The sequence below is a fragment of the Callithrix jacchus genome, chromosome 10 (assembly GCF_049354715.1).
Source record: "Callithrix jacchus isolate 240 chromosome 10, calJac240_pri, whole genome shotgun sequence".
Lineage (NCBI taxonomy): Eukaryota > Metazoa > Chordata > Mammalia > Primates > Cebidae > Callithrix > Callithrix jacchus.
Window position 1 is genome coordinate 78,699,736 of NC_133511.1, and position 22,537 is coordinate 78,722,272.

The window sequence follows — 22,537 nt, forward strand, 5'->3', positions numbered from 1 at the left end:
ATTCGTGGAGCTTACATTCTAGTGGGGATAATAGGTAATAAGGAAGAGATACGTATGTTAGGTGGTGGAAGTGATAAAGAGGAAAATAAAGCAGGGAAGGAAGATAGAGAGGGATGGTTCAAACCTGAAAGAGATGAGAGGGATTGAGGGGATAAGCCAAACCGGCATTTGCAGAAGAGTGTTGTAGGCAGAGAGCACCACAGGCATCAAAGCCCTGGCATGCCTGATGTGTCTGAGGACTTGGTGGGCCTCCATGGCTTGAGTGGAGTCAGCAGTAGAGGGGAGCCAGCATGGAGGTCACAGCTTAGCTCTTGCAGAGTCTCATAGCCCTCTGTAAGGGTTTAGGCTTTCACTTTGAGGGGGAGTGTGATCTGATTAGATTTTGAAAGGATCACCGGCTGATGGGTAGTGAAAGACTGAAAGCAAGCCTAGGCCCAGGTCTCTCACCCTGTCCTCAGGGGTGGGCCATGGGATGTGAGACCTGCATGGCATTTGGAATAGAAAGCCATGCTACCTGGACACATTACCTTGCTGGATCTTTGATTTCTTTTGGCCTTTTTCTTTCTCATTTGAGGGACACATTCCTACTCAAGAAAGGGAATGATATGTTGCAATTATCTACGCTGTTTTTGCCAACCATTGTGTGATATACCTGGATCAAGGGATGGTTCCCTAAAATTTCCTATTAAGCTTTGGAGAAAGAGTAGCGATGTGTGGTGGGTTTCACATACCTGGAGCTTTAGAGCCTTCTGAGACGCTACTTCAGTAAAAATACATCATTTTTTGATTTGTGTTGAAGGAAGTTGTTTTTTCATTGGACAGATTAAATTTAAATTGTTCATGAGAGCTAAAGAGCTTAAAAGCATTTCTTTATTTTCCAATCTTTGAAAAGTAGAGAAGTGAGCTGGCTATATAATATAGAACTTTTTCTGCTTTACTTGATCAAAGCAGTCTGATTTAAAATCTTAAAGCCAACATATTTCACATTTATAGCTTAAGAATATAAAAACTGAAGAATATATGCATTTAATTTCATAAAATTATGTTTTTTGGAGAAAAATACTGAGGCTATAACATCTTGGCTTGTAAATAAATAAAATTATTTTAAATATCAGCCAGTTTTGATTATGAGAGCTATAATTCTAATAAGTGGCAAATATTTTCTAGATATCTTTGACATGATACTCTGGTTCCTCTTCAGACTGTTTAAATCTTTCTCTTTTTTTTTTTTTTTGAGACGGAGTTTTACTCTTGTTACCCAGGCTGGAGTGTAATGGGGTGATCTTGGCTCACTGCAACCTCTGCCTCCTGGATTGAGGTGATTCTCCTGCCTCAGCCTCCTGAGTAGCTGGGACAATTGGCACTCACCACCACACCTGGCTAATTTTGTATCTTTAGTAGAGACAAAGGTTTCTTTCCCATGTTGGCCAGACTGGTCTTGAACTCTTGACCTCAGGTGATCCGTCCACATAGGCCTCCCAAAATGCTGGGATTACAAGCATGAGCCACTGCGCCCGGCCAAATCTTTCACCTTTTACTAAACCTTTGACAAGGTTTTTGACTGAGAGATAGTATACTGGTAAATCAGCTTTGGTAATACTATTAAAAGATCTGTAAATTTTTGGTATATCCACAAAATTCACTTGAAAAGAAGCAAAAATGAAACCTTTAAAAAAGCATAGTGTACACATTTTCAAATATGAAAATATAGTACTTCACCAGTGTTGTGAGGTATATATAAGACCTAGTTAAAGTAAGAGCAAAGCAGATTTTTTAAAGGGACTGTTTTGTACAATATCATGCCCTTGGGCACTGAGAATATGGAATTACAGGGGTGATCTATGTAAAAAATATTGAGTAAATGGGGCCTGGCTGTATTGGTCAGGCTGGTCTCAAGCCTCTGGCCTCAAGTGATCCTCCTCCCTTGGTCTCTCAAAGTGCTTGGATTATAGACATGAGCCACTGCGCCTGGCCCCAAACTGTCTTCATGTAATTGAGACTCCTACACACATAATAAATTGAGATTTCATCACCTCAGGTTGGAATTAACATCTTTAAAAGTACATGCACTTCAGGGTTAGAAAGATCTGACATTACTACCTCTAGGTGTTGTATGATTTTGATTTTAATAAGTCTCCTCTGTAGAATGGGGACAATGAAACCTACCCCGAGGACTGGTTGTGCCAGTTAGATGAGGTAACTTGCATTGGTTCTGTAGACAGTACCTGACACACGATAAACTCTCAGCACCGAGTCATTCTTATTAGCATTGTTTTTATTAATATTTTTATTATTTTTGCTATATTCATGAAATGTATTTGAAAAGAAGCAAAAATGAAACACTTTTTAAGAGAGTACAGTGACCTGAGCGAGAGTATATGGTTTTTGTTGGCTAATGATTTTCAGGGCCATCCAAGTTCAAGTTTTGAGTGTGTAGCCAGAATCTTTTGAATACCTTGAGAGAGGGAGCAGACAAGAAAGAGTTTGGCTCAGAATAGGCAGGAGGTGGGAACCTAGAGTCCTGGTGAGTGTGCCTTTACACCCTACATCTCCCTCCAGATGGCTGTTCAGCCAGGTTGATAATTAGCATCAACAGATGCAAGCTGAGAGCCTCCTGGGCTGCACGTCTCCAGCACGGATATGTATCGAGAGAAGCGTGTGGCATGTGGAAGCCTGAGCTCAGTTGGGTTGTACGGCTGGGCTCAGCTGGGCCTGTGGAGGCATTGCTCCGAGTTGGGCCTGCCTGAGTCTCAGCTGGTGCACAGACACTGCGCTACAGCGCACAATCTGCCCAGGGGGCTCAGTGGAACAGACCCACCTTGGTGGGGGGCTGCAGCTTCCAGCTGCTTTGCAGCCTCTGTCAGGCCAGGGCTGCTTGAGTCCTTGCTCTGCTATTTAAATCTATCACTCGTTGGTGACAGCTTTCTGCCTAAGCAGTGGCAGCATGTATGTATGCTACAGGTTTCAGCTCATTACCTCTGTAGGGCTGTTCTTAGGCTGCTGGCTGGGGGAAAGGCCAGCCATGCAGACTGAGGCGCCATTCCCAAACCCTCTATTGGCAGTTGCTGAACCTGGGCAGAGAGTGGGGGCCTGCTACCCGTCCTTCAGAGAACCTGTCTGCAACAGGGCCAGAGCCTAAGGTTTTGTTTTCTCCCAGCCTGGTGTGACTGCAATACTTGGACGTGGACATCAAGGAGATGTAGGCTCTGCCATTCTGGTTAAGTGGGCCTTGGGCAAGTCAGTTTACTTCTTGGGGTTCATTTCCTCTGTTAATAGGTGATGAACTTTTCAAGGGTGATTAACATGTCATCTTTATCTCCGTATCTCTTGGACATAGTAGGTACTCAGTAAATGATAGCTTGAATTTGTAAGATGAGGATGATTGGAGACTTATCGCCAAGTTGTACTGGGCAGAGACAATGAATATAATTCTATTAAACTTTGACAAGTGGGAATAATGTGAAGGAACCCTTGTATTTCCCCAGATTTGTCCCCCATGTCCCCAGTATTAAAGATTCTCAGACAAATGGGGACTTAAAAAGGAGTTCATTTGTGTATCTTTATTTACTGATTCAAACTTTTACTACCTTTGCCAGTTGATCTAAACAGACACCTCTATTTGAGGCATCTTATATATAAAAAAGTAAATAGTCAAGAAGCACATGAAGGCATACTTAACGGAATTAGCCATTAGGAAAATGCAAATTAAAACCCCAGTGAGATACCGTGTCATACCCTCAGGTGACTGTGGTCAGAGAGACATTAACAAGTGTTGGTGAGGGGGGGCAAAAACAGAAGCATCATGCATTGCTGATAGGAATGTAAAATGAGGCAGCTTCCTTGGAAAGCAGCCTGGCAGTTCCTCAAAATGTTAAACATAGAGCAATTCTATTTCTAGTATTTATCCAAGAGAAATGAAAACATGCCCACACAAAGACTTGTGTGCACATATTCACAGTAGCATTATTTTTATAGGTGCATCTGAATGCCCTGGTCTCTGGGATGTTAGGATGCCCTATAGAGGAGATTTTCCAGGGTTAGCTACTCTCGTGTTTGTCTTCTTAAATGTTGTTTAAGAAGCATAGGAAATACCAAGCTTTTGGGCTCTCTAATTTATAACTTGCAGAGAATAGCTTAAGTTTGGTTTCTGTTTAAGGAAATTCAGGGAGTCTCTTGCAGGGCTTCTGTAGAAAACTTCATCAACTAAAGGTACCTGGTGTTTCCCAGACTTTTCACTTCTGCATTCGTTGTAGTCAGCAGGGAAGGACCTCTTCTTGTTATGATGTGAGTTACTCGCAACATTTCTGGCTTTTGAAGATTAATTCCTGATCTGAGGGAAGATTCTGGCGGTATCTGTAGAAGGCACTAAGGGCCTTGTCAGTTTCTGGGGTGGGCAGGTGCTTCTTATAGTCGTTTCTATGGCTAAGACACCTAATCAGCAGGCTTTTCTTCCTGACTGTAACTAGTGATAGGTTGCAGGTGGGTGCTTGTGGGGGTGGAACATCTTAGAGGTTTCTGTAAAGTTTAGGAGTCAGAGGGCATCAGTATCAAGGACAGGACTTCTTGATTGAGATTTGGGGCCAATGTAAGTCAGTTCTCTAATATTTTCTTACATTAGAGTTATTAGCTCTTCCTATAGGTAAATGGTAAAGGAGTAAGGGAAAATCCATCCTTAATAGGCAGAATGAAGCTAAGTGGCCATAGAAAGGCCATAAAAAGCCCAAGGAAGCAGCCCTATTTATTGGTAGAACATAGGTGAAATGTTTATTACATGCAAAACAAATTAAACCAAAACATCTAAATGCATCATAGTATATGATTACAGAAACTGGAAAGATCTAGGAATAACAGTAACAAGGGAACAAATGAACTAAACATGGACACTAATCTTCCCTGAAACTAAGATAGGTGGACACGCAGAAGTGCTTCAGGGATGGGAGGTCAGGCTGCAGGGTGATGGACACTGGGCATGTGCCTGGGACACTCCTTGAGGTACATGGGGACTATTTGAGATGACTTCTCTGATGAGAAAGCTCTTTGGTGAGTACCAAAATAGGACAAAAGTGAGTGAGTGTTTTTAAGGGAGATTTTCCTCAAGCTCTGTTTAGTAGATAAATAATAACTCTCTGTTCTGGGATATTTTCTCTCTAGGCCACTGTCATTGACCTCTCAAATGCTTGGGGGTAAGAAGGGTAAAGATAATATGAAGGTATCAAGAAAAGAAAAGTAAAGGGAAAATAGTGTTTAATAAAAAAAAAAAAAAAAAAAAAGAGGCCGGGTGCGGTGGCTCACGCCTGTAATCCCAGCACTTTGGGAGGCTGAGGCAGGTAGATCACAAGGTCAAGAGATCGAGACCATCCTGGTCAACATGGTGAAACCCCGTCTCTACTAAAAATCAAAAAATTAGCTGGGCATGGTAGCGCGTGCCTGTAATCCCAGCTACTCAGGAGGCTGAGGCAGGAGAATTGCCTGAACCCAGGAGGCGGAGGTTGCGGTGAGCTGAGATCGCACCATTGCACTCCAGCCTGGGTAACAAGAGCGAAACTCCGTCTCAAAAAAAAAAAAAAAAAAAAAAAAGAAATTCCATATAGTCCAGTGAAGAAGTTTTTTTGACTTAGATATAAAAATACAGGCAAGTCTGAAATCTTGTTGCTTTCCTCTTTAGTTTGCCTTCTTTGATAAAATCCTGTTTATTCATGTCTGTATGAAAAGCACTGACACTTAAGTGTGAAGTTCTCAGGACTCTACTCCATTGTCCTATTAGAAGTCCTGGTTTTAGAACATATAGTCTGGATATGTACAGCCTATGGTGTTATGAGGATAAATGAGCTATATATAGTAAAGCTAACCCAAAAACATTGGTTATGGGCCAGGTCCCAAAGTGTTAAAAAAAATGAGCAGGGCAGGGTGACTCATGCCTGTTATCCCAGTGGTTTGGGCAGCTGAGGCAAGAGGATTGTTTGATGCCAAGAGTTTGAGACCAGCCTGGGCAACATAGCAAGACCCCATCTCTACAAAAAATAAAAAAAATTAGCTGGGAATGATGGCTTATGACTGTAGTCAGTGACTCAGAGGCTGAGGCAGCAGGATTGTTTCAGCCAGGAGTTCAGACCTATAGTATACCATGCTCACGCCTGTGAATAGCCACTGCATTCCAGCCTGGGCAACATAGTGTGACCTTGTCTCTTAAAAAAAAAGAAAAAAAAGATTTTTGCCTATCATTGAAAATCTATGAAGTTGTTTTTAAATTTATAAATACACTTTATTCAACTGGTTGCCTATTTTTGAGCAATTAAAGTGGTTTTTTCCTACTACAAGTAACTACAGGGAATGTCCTCGGGTGATATATATAATTATTTCTTTAGGACCAGTTCCAAGAAGTGGAATGGCACAGTTAAAGTGTAGATTATTTTCTTTAAGAGCTATGATAATATTTCCAAATACCAGTGTCCACTCCACTAAAAAAGTAATGAGAATGGTCATTTCCTCAGTCTGTGATCAATGCTGGATAGCTTTTAAAATATCTTTGCTATTTTAGAGGTAGAAAATACAGTTTATTTGATTTTTATTTGTGATAACAGCTGAGCTTAAGTAATGATATATTTTATTACGTACTGTGTTTCTTTCATGCAATATCTGTTTAGTATTTTGTTCAGTTTTTCCTTTAGAGTATTGTCTTATCAGTTTGTAGGACATTGACTGTTTTCACTTTCCTTGCAGATACCTCAAGTTTGGCATTCCATTCATTTAAAAACAAACCCCACCATCTTCACTGACATGGTGAAGTAAAGACATTGTTAGGAAAAGGGCATGTAGGATGTGGATCATGAGTCAAAAGAGAACTATCTTGGACGATCTCTTTGTTGTTAAGCCCAGTGATTGTCTGTGTGAGGGGGTGGGATTGGTAGAGATCTCACTGAGTGCTGTCTGTCTAGAACTCACTTTCATATCTGACTCCAGTTGTTCAAAAACCCTTCCTTACTGGGAGAAGTCAGAGCATGGGATATCCCTTGTGAATATAAGTATTCTCAAAAGTATGTAAAATGCATTACTTTGAATAATTGGTTTTGGAACACTGAAGTGGTTAACAGAAGCAGCTATTTCATTCTTATGGCCCTGGAGTAAAATGGCCTTGACCTTTGGTCTACCCCAAACCTTCCTAAATTTTGCTTGCTTTGGCTAACTCTGATAGAAAATAGCTATGGGAGAGTAGGAAGGGCGTAGAGCCCTCATTTCAAATTCTACCACTTCCAGGTATGAGCTGTGTGGTCATTCCACTCAGTCTCCATTTCTTAGGTTGGCGTGTCCTAAGCACCCAGTATATGCTTAATTTTTTTTTCTCTTCTAACCAGGTCTGGTCTGTGTCATGTTCATCTCTGTCCTCATTAGTGTGGTAGTCTCTTTGAGATTATTTGATAACCAAATGAATGGGGCCGAGTGTAACAGCTTAAATAAGAGCAGGTACATTCTGAAGAGTCTGAGGAGTGAGAATAAACATTCTCTGTATATTACTTACTGTTTAAGAAAGTAAAAAAAAAAAAAAAATAAGAACCCTCATTGATGGATTTTGGGTAATCAAAGCCCTCTCTTTTTGACCCGGAACACTCTCTCTAGGTTAGTGCGAGGGCCACAATGTTGGTTCTGATTCTTCCTCTCCAGGAGGGCCCTTGAGCTTTGATATCATCCCCTAACCCAGTGTGGCTGGAGGTCTTCCTGTCAGAGCCTCCTGAGGCCAGAATGGGCCTCTGGGGTGAGCTGGGCCTATAACTGTTCCCACTCATAAGGAGCAGAGCTGCTCCTGCAATGCAGCAGAAGTACCCAAGTGGTGTGTGTGTGTGTGCACATTATGGGCCCAGCTGCTGTGGCTGCAGCCTGTGAATGCCCTCCAAGAGGCCAGATGCTTGGACACGTCTCTCAGTAGCTACTTTTCCTTTAAGGGGGATGCTCACTCCCTGGCTCAATCCCTAGTACCTCCAACAAGGAACGGAAATCCATCCTGCCCTGATCAGCAGGGTGAGCACCTTCACCGGATTCAGTCTCACGAAGCTCAGCAAGGGAGTTGCTAGTGTCTAATTGTCTTCGTTTCCTAGGGCTGCCTAACACAGTAGTGTAAACTGGGTGACTTAAAACAACAGGCATTTATTTTCTCACAGTTCTGGAGGTGAGAAGCTGGAGGTTGAGGTGTTGGCAGGGCCACTTTTCTCAAGACTTTAGGGGAGGATCTGTTGTATGCCTTTCTCTTAAAGGCTGCTGTGTCACCATCAATGCTTGACTTTCCTTGTCTTACAGCTGTAAACTTCAGTCTCTAACTTTGTTGTCCGATGGTGTTCCCTCCTAGGGTCGTCATTGCATTATCTTCTTGTAAGGACAATTGTCATACTGAACTAAGGAATCACCTTACTCCAATATGACCTTGACTGATAACATCTTCAATGAGTCAATTTCTAAATAAGGTCAGATTTGGGATATTGAGGGTTAACACTTCAACAAACCTTTTTGGGGCATACAATTCAACCCATAACCCTTATGTTGTATACAAGGGTGCAGGTTTAAAAAGGATCAGTAATTTGGGCACGGTAACAATTAGGAAGTGTTGGGACTAGGATTGGAACTCAGGCCAGTTCTCTTTCTGCTAAACTTTGGTGGGTCAGAATCTGTTGGAGGGCTGATAATTAAGACTGGGGCTCAGGCTTTATACTCTTGCTCCTCCACCTGTGATCCATGCACTAACTGGCAGCATTAGCATCACCTGGGAGCTTTTTTAAAAAAGAAATACAGTCTCAGGCCCCACCACACACCTACTTTTAACAAGATCGTCAGGTGATTTGGGTGTGCGCTCAGGTTGATGAAGCACCTGAATTGGTATATGCTGCTTCTCAGTCCTGATTGCATATTAGATTGCTTGAGAACTGTAAAAGACAAAATATAAGTAACAGTGATGACAGCCTTACCCTACACTGTTGAATCAGATCTCTGACGAGGTGCCGACATTTATATTTTTGAAAAACTGCCCAGGTTATTCTGATTCACAGTGCGAGTTGAGGAACACTGTGGGGCTGGAGGTGCTCATTTCTGGAATATCCAGACTTCAATACTGAGGCTCAAAATTCTTTCTGTACAGGCTCTTCTTTTTATTTCCATATTACCGCAGAAACTGGGCCTGGGGGGGTAGTGTGTGGAATTTATTTCAGAGAATGCAGAATGTTATATAGCAAAGGAAATCACACTGCATTTCTTTTCTGACTTTACCTCTTACACATACTAAGTGTGGGGTAGCAACCTATTTGTCCAGCCTCGGAGCTTGAGAGAACATGAAAGGTAGTATGAAGACAGCATATCCTGGGCAGTCAGTGTTTGTTGAATTAAATTGAATAGCAAAAACTATAGGAGATCAGCATTGTTGATCTCACTGAAATGTATCATTTATAGAGAAGCTATTGTATTACTTTGAGGTACAAAGTAATACAGAAAGAGTTGCAGGATAGAAGACTGCACAAACACTATTTTAGCAATTCTTAGCCTGGGTGAAATGGCTTATGCCTGTAATCCCAGCAGTTTGAGAGGCTGAGATGAGCAGATCACTTGAGCTTAGGAGTTCGAGACCAGCCTGGGAAACATGGTGAAACCTGTCTTCACAAAAAATACAAAAATTAACTGGGTGTGATATCATGCACTTATAGTCTCAGCTATTCTGGAGGCTCAGGTGGGAGGATCACCTGAGCTCAAGGAGGTTGAGGCTTCAGTGAACCATGATCACACCACCTCACTGCCACCTGGGCAACAGAGTGAGACTCTGTCTCAAAAAATAAATAATAAAAGATATTTAGCAATTCTAGATATATCAATAAACATGGAAGAGATTTTAGAAGTTTTGAGAATAAAGTGAGAGCAACCCTTAATACCTACAGATGTATTTTCTGCTGTAGGTTTGTGCAAAGGATCACCATTTCTCTTCCAAATGGTTGTCCCTTCATCAGTACAACACCCTATACATTGAAAATGGAATTCTCAGCTGGGCGTGGTGGTGAGCACCTGTGATCCCAGCTACTCTCAAGGCTGAGGCCAGGGAATTGTTTGAACCTGGGAGGTGAACGTTGCAGCAAGCCTCTCGAGATAGCGCCATTGCACTCCAGCCTGGGCAAAAGAGTGAAACTACATCTCAAAAAAAAAAAAAAAAAAAAAAAGGAATTCTCCAACTTCTCTTTTGTTTTCTGACTTGCTTTTTTGTGTCAGTGTATCCCATCTACTATTTTTTAAATGCCCCCTTGTCTTTGAAACCTCCTATTCAATTTACCCTGTAGGGACTGACCCTTACTCTTCCATTCTCCTTTGGGATATCTTTCATATGTTCATTTTTCCTTACCCCATTCTTATTATCCAAACTCTAATTGCCTGATACCTGGATGAGTAGCTATGTTTTCCATCCCTGCAATGGAAATTAAACTTTAAAAATTATATATATATAAAAGCCCTTTGTATAACATATCAACTCTACCTATATTTCTGCTTTTATCTTGCACTACTGCCCTGGTGGCCTCACTCCAGCTACACTATTGTTTTTACCTTTCCCATGGTTGCCTCCTGCACACATGCTCTGTGGTTGGCCCCCATTGCTGACTGCTGATTGGAGGTGATGCATTCCCATCCTCTAGACAGTCTGCGCTTTTCCTGTCTTTGGAGCTCCAGTTCCACCCCCATCAGGTCTTTCCTGACTGCTCCATCTTGCCTTATTTTTCTCTCTTTCCTTCTGACTGGAAGAGTACTCAACTTCTCTAAAACCTTTTCATGAACTCTGTTGTGATTTCACTTACATTGACTTTTAACGTATAATGTGCTAGTGTTCTGTTTCCTCAGCTAGATCAGAAGCTCCCTAAAGACAGGGCTCCATTGGTGTTAAACTGCCATCTTCAAGGTCTGGAACTTGATTTCTCTTTTTCTGCCCCCACCACAAGGCACTCCTCTGCACACAGTAGGAACTTAGTGCCTGTGGTCGCATAAATGCATGAAGGAAATTGGAACCCGTGTTGGGTATGTTTATTTAAATGTGTAAAACAAGAATGCCTTATGATGTGTATGCCAGAAGTGAAATTCTCATCTGTAATTACCAATGAAAAAAACACCTTGTATTTACAGTTGAGTTTGGCACCAAATCAGTCCTGGTCTCTCCTTCCTTGGTACAAATGTTGTAAAACTAAATGCTGCGTTTCCATAAAAGGAGCATGCATTTCTGTGGAGGTGGTGATTAATGTTGCATGTCTTTGGGCGGTGCCGTCCTACTCATGAGGGAAGCAGTGCTGTTCCAGGCTCGGTCTATGAATTGGTTTGCCTTTCTCTCCTCCTTTCCTGACCCTGTCACCCAGAAAAAAACAAACAAACAAACAACAACAACAACAAGAACCCCTGGCATTCTGCCTGCTGGCACCCTGTTAGGATAAAAAGATTGAAACACTCGGTATCTGTTTACTCACTCAGGTGAAGTTTGAGATGTCCTACTGGGCTTTTGTTGGCTGTAGACCCATCAAAACCTCATTGAATACGTGTTGTGGAAACATGAGAAATACATGTTTATCATAGTTTGTTTATTTACTTACCTGTCTGTCAAATTAGAAAAGTGCCAGGCATTTATCTCAGTGTTTTACAAATATTAACTCATTTGAATTTCATAACCACCCGAGACTTGGGTAGTATTCTTTGATCATCTCACTTCACAGATAAGGAATCTGGGCACAGAGCACTTCCAGGGCTTGGTAATAGTCACATACAATCTTTTTCCTAGTTCTTGGCCTGCAGTAATTACTCAGGTAACTAAATGTCTGTGATTCCCAATTAGATGTCTAGTTCAAAAAGGCTTTTGTTTCTATAAATCATTCTGTTTTCTTTTCTTTTTTTTTTTTTTTTATGGTCATGGCTGTACTTGTATTTCCCTCTGAAAGTGGCAGATGAGTGTATGTGTACATGTACGTGTCAGCATTAACACCTACTAAAAAGAAATCTCCTACAGTGTTCTACAGTTTATAATTGCTTTTTCAGATATTATCTTCCTTAGTCCAGCAGTGCTGGTAAGAAGAGTTATTATTTCCATTTAACAAATGCAGTAAGTGGCTTAGAGAGGTTAAGAGACTGAACATATCCTTAATGTGATTAGTACATTGGAATTTGAACCCAGGTCCTCTTAATCCTTTGCTCTCCCAAGCTGTTATGCTGCTTATAAATTGGGAAATTCTATAGTCTCTGTTTTTCTTGAAATTCTTTGTTTTTCTAACCTCCATCGAAATGATGTGTTTTTTTTTTTTTAAACTTAATATCTCAAGCCTGTATGGTAGAAGGTATGAAAGTAGAGGGGTTAAGAATGCAGTTTTTTTTGAAAGATTATCAGATGCCACAAGAAATTTCTTTTTCTATTTTTCTTTGATAGCAAAAGAGTAAAAATTTTGCAGGGTTTTTATTGTTATCTTTGGACCCCAGGGGAATAAGTGCATGATGGTAATAATTAAATACAGTTTCCATTAAAGGAATGTTCTCAGTTTTAGCTGCATAGGTTTAGAAAGCTGTTGAGAGGCTTTGAGGAGAGAGATGAGAAGTTGGAGAGCCCATCTGTCGTGCCAGCACACCGTGTCCGCACGTGATGACCGTTTGCACCTCCACAGCTAGTCTCCCCTAGGCAAAATCCTGCCCTTAGGCAGGAGAATGAATGAGTTAGAGCTCTGGGTCCTGAGCCCGTTTTACCTCTTAGCTTTGTGATCTTGCATAAATGATCCAAAGGCTCTGGACTGCAGTAGAGTTCAGTGTAGCAAGCTTTTATCAAACAGCTATGTGCCAGGTACTGTGGTAGGTGCTCCAGATAGAAATACAAATTAGATAAGGCTTCTGCTCTTGGATGGTTCTCATACCCAGCTGGGGAGACTGACAGGAAGCACAGTGATGGTTCCTGCTGTGATAGAGATTTGTTCTGAGAGCTGATAAGGGAGGGGGAGGCAAAGCACATCAATAGGGGTATTCTATTAAGGTGCTGATTCAAGGTCAGCTTCCCTTCTTCTGATCCCTGTACTTAGCACATAGAGGGGACTGTAGGGAATGCAATGAAAGGGAATGATCCTCCCCCCCAGAAAAAAAAAAAAGCCTCAGGGAGGAGCCATGGTTTCCTCCTCCGGGGTGAGAGTTGTCTTCTCTCTGGGAATTCTGTGGTGGAGCCTGTCATCTTCTCTTGCTCCCATCTATACTCCCTACCATCCTGTTCTTTTCCTGGCACAAGACTAATCTCATAGATTTGTAAGAGTCCTATGTAGTTGTCTTTATCTTTGGCAGTAGTCTAAGTACCCCTTGTGAATGGGGTTGGTTGCATCTTTGTGTTCTCAGTGTCAGCACCATGTCTGGCACAGAATTGATGGTTTAAAAATTCTGTTGAATGCATGGATGGATGGGGATTTCTGGAAGCACAGCCTGGAAGGAGCAGAAGAAGGAGAGATTGAAACGAAGAGTGAGATGTCCCTGGGCAATGGCTGATGAAATTTAACCCAGGGAGGGAGGGGCTTGGGCTGAAAGCCTTATTAAAAAGCTGCCATCTGCAAAGCAAGAATTTAACTCCTTGGTTTCTTAAGAAAGGAGTAAGTGTAGCCTAGAAATTGGGGCTGGATTTGAAAATTAGCCCCAGTTCTGCAATTTTTCACCACAGTAAAAGCTTCCCCCATTACACATGGGTGATTGGTATTGATGGGCTGTTGTGGACAGAGGAGGGTGCCAGGTTGGGGTGGAGAGGGCCACAGCTCAGACTAAAAATCCCCTTTTCTCTCTTGATGAGCTTGGCTGCATATGTAGAAACTAGAACTACCAGCAGTTGTACCTCATCTTAAAAGTAGTAAATTAGGGGAGGCTTTAATTAATTACTGTGATCTCTTGAGTACTTATAGACCAAGGGCCATAGGGAACACTTTAATTCACTGAATAATGTCAGTAACTCTGTGAAATAGACATTAGTATGCTTATTCTGCAGATGTGAAAACTGAAGCTCAAATAGGTCAGTATTTCACAGATAGTGTAATACTGAGTTGGAACCTTGATCTGACTGAGCCTGGTGTGTCTACTTCCAAAGCCCCATCCTCTTAGGTGGATTTTCAGTGATGCCAGAAGATGGTTAGACTTTCCTGAAGATGCTTATGTAGATTGTCACCACAGAGTCAAACCAAGAATTGTGTTGTTGTATTTCATTCAGAATCATAACATGCTTAATCCAGATGCTGCCTCAGATAATGAAGGTGAGTTGCTCACAGGCTGTATTGATTGGTGATTCTTAAGAGTGTGAAAAATGAAAACCACTTGATTTTGTTTGGGGGAGGCAGAATGTATCACACAATAGCTTGGTTGAGTTTGACTTAATGTAGTATGTTTTGCGTAACTTGAAATTAGGCTGAGGGCTGAGATGGGCACTTGAGTCACTGTGGAGTGAGACAGAGCCCTCACTAGACTTTTTGATCACTTGAGGTGGTTATGCCAAGCCCTGTTCACATTTCACACTTGAGTTTAAATATTTGTGAAGGGAATATAGATCTTTGGTTTGAACTAGATATATAGCTCAAAGGTTACCCCTTTAGAACAGAACATTTCAGCCTCAGGGTACCAATTTAGCTTCTAAGGTGAGACTACATCTAAACCAGCCAAGTCTGCCTTGGGATGAGGTCGGAGGAGAAAAATTCATGTGATAAGTCAGATTACAATTGCATTTTGTTATTTTTGAGTGACCACAATGTGTGGGACTTAGAAATATGGAATGATGATGGGCTTTGTTACTTCTTTTTGAGAAAAATCCAGTCACTTTTTTTTTAACCTGAGAAAGATGAATCCTGAAGAAGGGGAGATTGATCTCTGCCCTTTGAACTTAAAGCCTGTAAAGTAAAATATACAGTTTAAAACAATTACATGTTTCCCCCACCCAACCCCTGCCCGATCCTGGATGGATAGTGTTTTGTCTCCAGGCAGGGTGAAGACGCTATTTAGGAAAGCGCCTGGCTCCTGGTGGTGGTGGTTGGCTTCCTGTGAATCTACATTCCCTGTGCTACTTGCTTCCTTCCCCGAGAGGTACTGGTGGCCAGGTGTTAGGAATCCAGGTCAAGATGAAGAAAACGCACTTTTGTCGCTTCTTCAGGCATGTAGCAGACCCAGCCGGGTCTCAGGTATTCCAGATATGAGCGATGTACCGATTGCGCAAGGCTGGAAGCATTGCTCACTCAGAGATACCGAGGCCTGCCTGCCTGCCTGCCCTGAGCCCTTTGTTCTCCTGGTTGAAAGCAGTTAATTAGCAACTGTCTCCATAGCAACTCCCACATAGTCCAAAAACATTGTCTAGTTTTTCAGTTTAGCTTATCACACTGTTTACCTGAAGGGCTTTTCACTGCTCTGAGTCTCATTTGAGTTGGCGGAGTGCCTGTTGGGGAAGTGAATTGTCAAGATAGAAAAAACACCATGGTAGCAAGAAGCGGAGGAGACGTCTCCCTACCCAGTCTGACCCCGGCCCGGGATTCTGGGAAAACAGAAGTTGCGCCTGACTAACATTTTCACCTGTATTTTTTTTTGTTTCGTGGCAAAACTGCCATTCTCTCCACCAAGCCCTGAATTGTGAGGATTTCCCCCCCTTTACCCGAGAGGCTTTCTTAGCTCTTTAATATTCCCTGTTTATAGTACATTTCCATGATTAGTCATCTCGAAACCCTGAGTGTTCTCAGCCCCTGTACATTCGAGGAAATTTTGCTTCCCTGAGGGTCTTGGCATTTCCGAAGGCCCTTGGATGAAGGATTATGAGTCTGAATGTGAATTAGTCACAGCAGCTTTGTTTTTAGGCATAATGAGGAAGAGCTTTTACTTGGTTTAAGTTGATCATGTGTGAGAAAAAGGCAACTTCAGGTGGCTTGTTGGTAAAATAGGAAGGGAGACTATAGCTTTTTTATAAGCCACGCAACGAAGATAATAATTTTCATTGATTAAGTGCAGGCTGATGGCCCTCCTGTTGGCTGTGTGGCTCATGGTGCCAGCTGTGTGGGCCTCCGTGCTGGGACACTTAGAAGCTTTTATCTCCTATCTGCCATGGGAAGACGGGAGGCAAGAGGAAAAGAAGACTGCATTTCCTGAGTGCCTACCATGTTTCAGTAGCTGAGCCAGCCTTTCGCAAAATGGGGTCTCCTGTATCCTTTACCGCAAATCTGCTAACAACGTCCTCTAAAGTATTTTAAAGATGGGAAACTGAGGTTCCAAGGAGTCGTTGCCTGCCCAAGGTTGTAAAATGATAATCTAGACCTGTTGCTTTACATGGCGCCGTCACTCGTTCTGAAGCAGCGTTGTGCATTTGGTGGTGGGGTTAGGTGGTGTGTATTGCAGATTGCCCGGCTCTGGGAGTCTTTTGCCAAGAGGGTTAGTGAGAATGGTGGTGTACATGTGTAATCAGATCCCTAAGTTTGTCTCAGGAAATCATGAAGCCTAGCTATTTTGTGATCTTTTTCTTAGGTGCAGTAAAGCAGTATAATTTGATTTTGAGACATGTGCACCAGAACAAATGTAATTCTTTTCGAAGTATTAACTTGGAAAGACTGTGCTTTGTGATGTTTCCGTCTTCAGACCTTTTTAAGGGACCTTTTGGGGGTAAGTGCCTTCCCAGCTTGTAAAATATGTCTTTGAATGCATTCAACAGACAATTCTTGAGCATTTAACTCCCCTTATTATGAGCAGAAAAATATGGCTTTTCCTTCGTGGTAATTACTTGGACCTAGCATGGGTTCACTAAGAAAAAGTCACCCCAGGCTAGCTTCTTTTCTTGGAGAATTAAAACTGAGTGCCATTGCTCACGCCTGTAATCCCAGCACTTTGGGAGGCCGAGGGAGGTGGGTCACAAGGTCAGGAGTTTGAGACCTGCTTGGCCAGCATGGTGAGACCCCATCTCCACTAAAAAAAACACAAAAAATTAACCGGGCATGGTGGCATATGCCTGTAGTCCCAGCTACTCGGGAGGCTGAGGCAGGAGAATTGCTTGAACTCAGCAGGCAGGCAGAGGTTGCAGTGAGCCAAGATTGTGCCACTGCACTTCAGCCTGGGTGACAGAGCAAGACTCCATCTCAGAAAAAGAAAGGAAAAGAATACCTTATTAATCTATTAAGCAGAAAACTATAGTTGACATAACGCATAAACAAGAGCTTTGATCTGCTTTTTAATCTTATCTATGTTGTCAAAAATAGAGACATAATCTGAGCTGAACGCAGGAACTGTGGTCTGAACTGCACCTAAGGGTGACAAACAGGTGTTGTAATGGGAATCAGTACTATGTGATTTTTGTTGACTGTGCGATCACAGTAAGTTTGTGACGTGGCTTCTGCAGAAGTGAGTGTCATCTCGGGCTGTGCAGATAGAGGAGGATGCTCACCATGTTAGAGCACACTTGGAGCCAGCAGTTGTGTTTTCCTTCTTTTGCTCCTTCCCTGTCTCCATTATAATGTATAGCAGGTACCTATGTGTTGGGATGCAAAGGTGGACAGAAGGTAAAAATTGTGAGGCTTCTTCAGAGGGCAGCAACCCAGGTAATAAAGAGAAGAAACCAAATGTCAAACAAAATCATTCAAAGGATAGGGTGGGGGGAGGTGGTAGTATTTCTGCTGGTTTAGAAAAGACTCTTCAAAGACATGAGTTGTTTTAAAATATCCAAAAGATGCTCCTGGATGAAGAAGCAGCATATTTGTCCAGTAGACTCTAGCTGTAACAGAAGCATTTTGAAAGGCAGTCACATTTTGGCTCAATTATAAAAACATATTCTTGAGTAGCCCTGCAAAGGTGAACTGGGCTTCTGCTTTAGGATATAATGTGAAGTATTGAAGCAGGGATCAAAAGACCATTTGGTGGCTTACTGTGAAGGTCAGCAATGTAATGAATCCTTTAAAATCTCCAGGCATAAAAATTGTATCAGTGAGCAGGCGTGTCATCTTCCTGCAAGAATGAAGCAAGATATACATCATAATTAACGTGCCTACATTATATTATTTATTTATCTCTTTTGGGGGTAACTGAATATGATCAATTTAGAGATGTTAGAATATTTGTAAGTATAGTTTGTGAGATGAGCAATATTAACCGCAGGAAGTCTTCAGAATCACAGCACAGGTTCAGTTCACTGTGGTTGTTACGTCATAATTATATGTTATGGATGTCTAATTCCTTTTCATATCTAGAAGTAAAGAGCATGTAACGTATTCTAGCCAACATTAAAGCAATATTATTATAAAAATGATCTTTGATGTAGAACCACTAAAATTAGGGCCTTAGGTCTACCCGCGTTGAATTTGCCCTTTTTATTTGCAAAATGCTCGATCCCAAATTGCTATGAGTGATAGACATAATAGTGATCTTTTTGCTTTTGGTAGTTAGGCATCATAGCTTTAAGACAACTCATGGAGTTTTAAAAATTGTGTCCAAGTCTACAATATCGTGTGTGTGATCAGATAAAGATTGGTAGGTAGGGAAACTAGTTGAAGCATTGATTGATACACCTGGTACCTTCCAAAGAATTGATCTATTTAAATCACGTTAGTTTTACAGCTCCATTTGTTGCTTCTTTAGATTGATTAGGTGGTTTTATGATGTTTCTTTTATTTTTTTCACTAGGAATTTTGCTAAGTGTTTTTAATGCCTGAATTGGCAAATTGGTTTACCAGTGTTGGGGGTCTGTGTGAGCTTTTCATTAGTTCATTTACAAAGCACTTTTGTTTTTGAATGTAGACATACCTGACTCTGATATTTATGGAGCCTGAGGCAAAGAGTATCAGTAGAAGCTCATGTATTCTATGTTGAAATATTTAAAAGTTATAATTCAAGTTAATAAACTTAAATAAAATTTTCTCACCTCCTGCTTTGACAAATTTACTTTCATAAAAACTTGGAACCCAGGTTTAAATTTAAAGGCCTGCCTCCTTTTCTTCCCGCTTCAGCTGCATCTTGTAACATGTGCATATGGACACTATAGATTGCAGAAGCAAACCCTCCTCTGCTTCCTCCTGTTAACAGCTGTCCCTGGGCCACTCTTTGTACTGAAGTGTCCTCATGCCAGTGACACAAGCTACCCTTTTGAGAACAGACTCAGGGAAGTGGCCTGCACAGACCTTGGAAGTGGAAAGGGGTTCTTGGGCTGAGAATTCTGGAGTCTTGGGTCCTTAGTCAGTGGTCTAAAAAGTGTGAGGGGGTTAGGTTAAGTGTCCTCTTGCCCTGGGAAAAGGAGGAGGATGGCTAGAAGAAGACCAGAACAAGACCTTCTAAAGTCTAGGGCCCAAGTTGGACCCCTGGCCCAGGTCTAAGGACTGTACAGAATATGGATAAAAGCATGACTAACTTCCAACTGCCTTTCATACTTCAGAGCTTGAAACCGAGTAGTTTCAACCAAATAGTTGAGTTGGCCTAAGGAGCTTTGCCATTTAACCTTGTAAATAATCTAAACATTAACATGGTCTGAGAGTTGAGTCAAATATAAGTGAAATAGGTGATCATTGTCAGGTCAAGTTTGAATTCTCTCATATTCGAAATCCCTGCAACTGTGAAATTGCCTGTAAGAATTGAAGGCTGTGCTAAACAGTCAAACGAATTGGTAGTTTGGCTTCCGTAGGCAAAATCTTGAGGCTGTTTGGGGGAAAAATTATAAAATAAAACTAGTAGTGAGTGGGTTGCAGTAAGAATCAAATGTAATACAATTTTCTGGCTAAGCAAATTGCATTGCAGTGTTTTATTTTAAAGAATGATGTGAAAACACTGAGCATCACAGCACAGAAATATTTCGCACCAGTTTTCACAAGAAAATTCCCAAATGTGAAAGCTCTCTCTTTTTGCAGAGGTATTTGGAAGCAATAATGTTTGTGTGCATAGTTGAGTTGATCAGAGTATGGTGATTTTTCATCCCAGGAGGTTTTCAAGGAAAGTGCAGCTGGTCAACTTTTAGCATTTTCTTTGCCATAGGATATAGTTCTGTTTCTGTCAGCTCAAATACAGTCTTTAGGGAAACGAATTATCCATAGGATACCTTAAAATGTGTTTGTGTTGTAACACAGGGTAGGAGGCAGTGTGTTCAGTAGTTCAGTGTGGATATATGGGTTCTGAAATGACAGTCCTGGTAACTAAGTTCTGAAACTTAGTTTAGTGTGGATACGTAGGTTCTGAAATCACAGTCCTGGTAACCTTAAGCAAGTTACTGAACCTTCACTAAGTGTCAGTTTTCTCATCAGTGAAGTGGGTGGAATAATAGTGCCTTTGTTAAAAGGTAGGTGTGAGGATTGAAAAGTACAGGTGAAGAGCTTAGCACGTAGTTAACATTCAATAAATGCAAACTATTAATCACAATTAGGTCACTTGTATAAGGAAGGTCTATGAGTTTATAGAAAGGTAACATTTTATGGTAAGAGAACCTCTCCATGGTAACCAGTGTAAACTCCAGAGGGCTGCAAGGAAAATTACATTGTGGATGATTGGCCTTCTCCTGGAGTTTACCTATTAAGGTGAAGTAGGTCATGCTTTGAAGTGCTTGGCAGTGGCCAGTCCTGGGCAGGCGCTAAGAGTTGCACTGGGTCCTGTGGTTGCTGTGTCCTCGCCTTCCATCCTAGGTAGCAGATGGTAGTCCTCACTCGTCTCTGAAGGGTCCTAGTAGCCTGAGTCCTAGATGTGATTTGTTCCTTTTTTGCAAAGTGGTTTTGACGGATATGGATTTTCCTCTTTGGGCATAAAACGTAAGAGGATGAATGAAAAATGGGAAGTTTTGTTTTTAAATGAATACAGTACACAGCCTCAGAAAATATGGGGAAAAGATGAGAAGGAAAATTATTTTTATTTCTAAATGCACTATTCATTCCACTTTCCAATAACTTGTGGCTGTCATTGTTTTTAGTGGTTTATGCTTAAATAGTCTTCCTTGGGAATAATTGAATACTGGCTTCAAATATGGACAGGGAAATTACAAGTTGTAGTAGGATCTTAAAAGAATGCTTAGAATGAACTGGGACGGGATGTGGAACAGGGCAGCAGACTTTCCACCAGGTGCCATTACTGTGTTCTCAGCTCTACCCTGGAGCCTCCTCCAGTGGGGGCCCAAATGCACCACCATGATGTAAGAGTCTCACCAACTACTTAGTTTCTAGCAGCCCTCTTCCCTAAGCCTTAGTTTTTTTCCCCTGGCAAAAATTGAGACAATAGTAACCTCCAACATGCAGAGGGTCTCTGAGAATGAAATCAGAGGCACCTAGCAACTGCCTGGACACTGCCAGCACACCCGTGCCCCACATGCCCCCTCCATTTGTGGGGAGGTGGATTTCACTAGTCCCCAAGCCTTTCTTCTTTGAGACATTAGGGAAAAAGGAACCAGTGTGATTCGCAGAATTTCCTGAATGGGCACAGCTGCAACTTTTCTGCCTTTTCTCATCCCCATAAACATACCTCAAAGTCGTCAGTTATGTTCTTTCTCATTTTTGGTGTTGAAAAAATCAACCTTTCAGTTTTCTTGTCTGTAAAATGGGGAGAAAAATAGCTCCCATTTTATAACATGGCTGTGAGAACGTGAGAATACAGGTGACAGGCTGCATAATTCTCACAAATGCAGTTGGAGTCCCTAGAAGGGGAGGAGAGGAGCTGTGAAATCCTGTTTTTAATTGGAAATTTTCATCCTGAGCCTTAAGGAAAGGAATGAATTTCATCCCAAAGTAGAAACCAAAAATGTTCTTATTGAAAATGGCATAAGCACTGGTTTTCTTTCATGAGTTTGGTCATTATTAGAGTTAAGCCTTTTCCTGCGTGGCAAGTGTGCACACATCTGCAGACCCTGAGGACACCAGAGTGGCAGGCTTTGAAGGGAGAGCCGCGGACACTCAGTGACGGTGCCTCTCACGGTCTAGCTGTGGCCCCACCAGGTCCCATAGGTCAGTACCTTAGGATTTGATGTCTTCAGCTTCCTGGTTCTTGTTCCTGATGAATTCCTGATCATCCCCTTTACATAGTGATAGAGCCTTTATTTCCTCTCCTCTTGGAGGGATATTGCATTTGGAAGATTCAGACCCATTGCTGTCCCCATTGACAGGGAGCATGTTAAGGGTAAGGTGCTGCATTTCACTCATTGCTTGGCCCCCATTTCCGAAGCTGGATGTGTATCTTGTAGGTATTCAAGAAATGCCAGTTGGAAGAATATCACTGATGTAATTGATGTCTCTGTGTGCACACCCCTAGATCTTCAAAGACCATGCTTCTTGGTCTAGCCATAGGAACTCTCCACCCCTGAGACACAGCCAGGACGGGGTGGGAGGGGGGTCAGCCTTTCTTTACCTCCCTGGTAGTGTCCTTTTTACAGGTAGGCATAAAAGGACAGTGCTGCCCCTCAAGCCTAAAGGAGGGGGCAAAATGCAGCATCCCGCGTTTCGCCACTGGGGCCTGGCTAGGCTATTGTTAAGGTCTGTGGAGACTTCTGTTCACAGGAGAGGTTGATGAAAACTCTTGGTTTCAGCTCAGCCAGAGGATCCAGGCTTTACCTTGCACACTCTGAGCC

The 22,537-nt window shown here is 42.0% G+C and overlaps 1 protein-coding gene across 15 annotated transcripts in view; it reads left to right on the forward strand.

Moving 5' to 3' along the window:
* TEAD1 (TEA domain transcription factor 1) overlaps window positions 1–22,537 on the forward strand; it is a 273,925-nt gene that overhangs the window by 112,145 nt on the left and 139,243 nt on the right. For 2 of the 15 annotated variants that reach the window (XM_078340551.1, XM_078340553.1), the window contains exon 1: window positions 1–16,626. This exon is cut by the window's left edge and continues 20,779 nt beyond it. The exons of the other annotated variants lie outside the window; for them this stretch is intronic. In XM_078340551.1, the coding sequence (XP_078196677.1) occupies window positions 16,458–16,626 (169 nt within the window). In that variant the 5' untranslated portion in view covers window positions 1–16,457. The remainder of the gene's footprint in view (window positions 16,627–22,537) is intronic. 15 annotated transcript variants of the gene reach the window in all.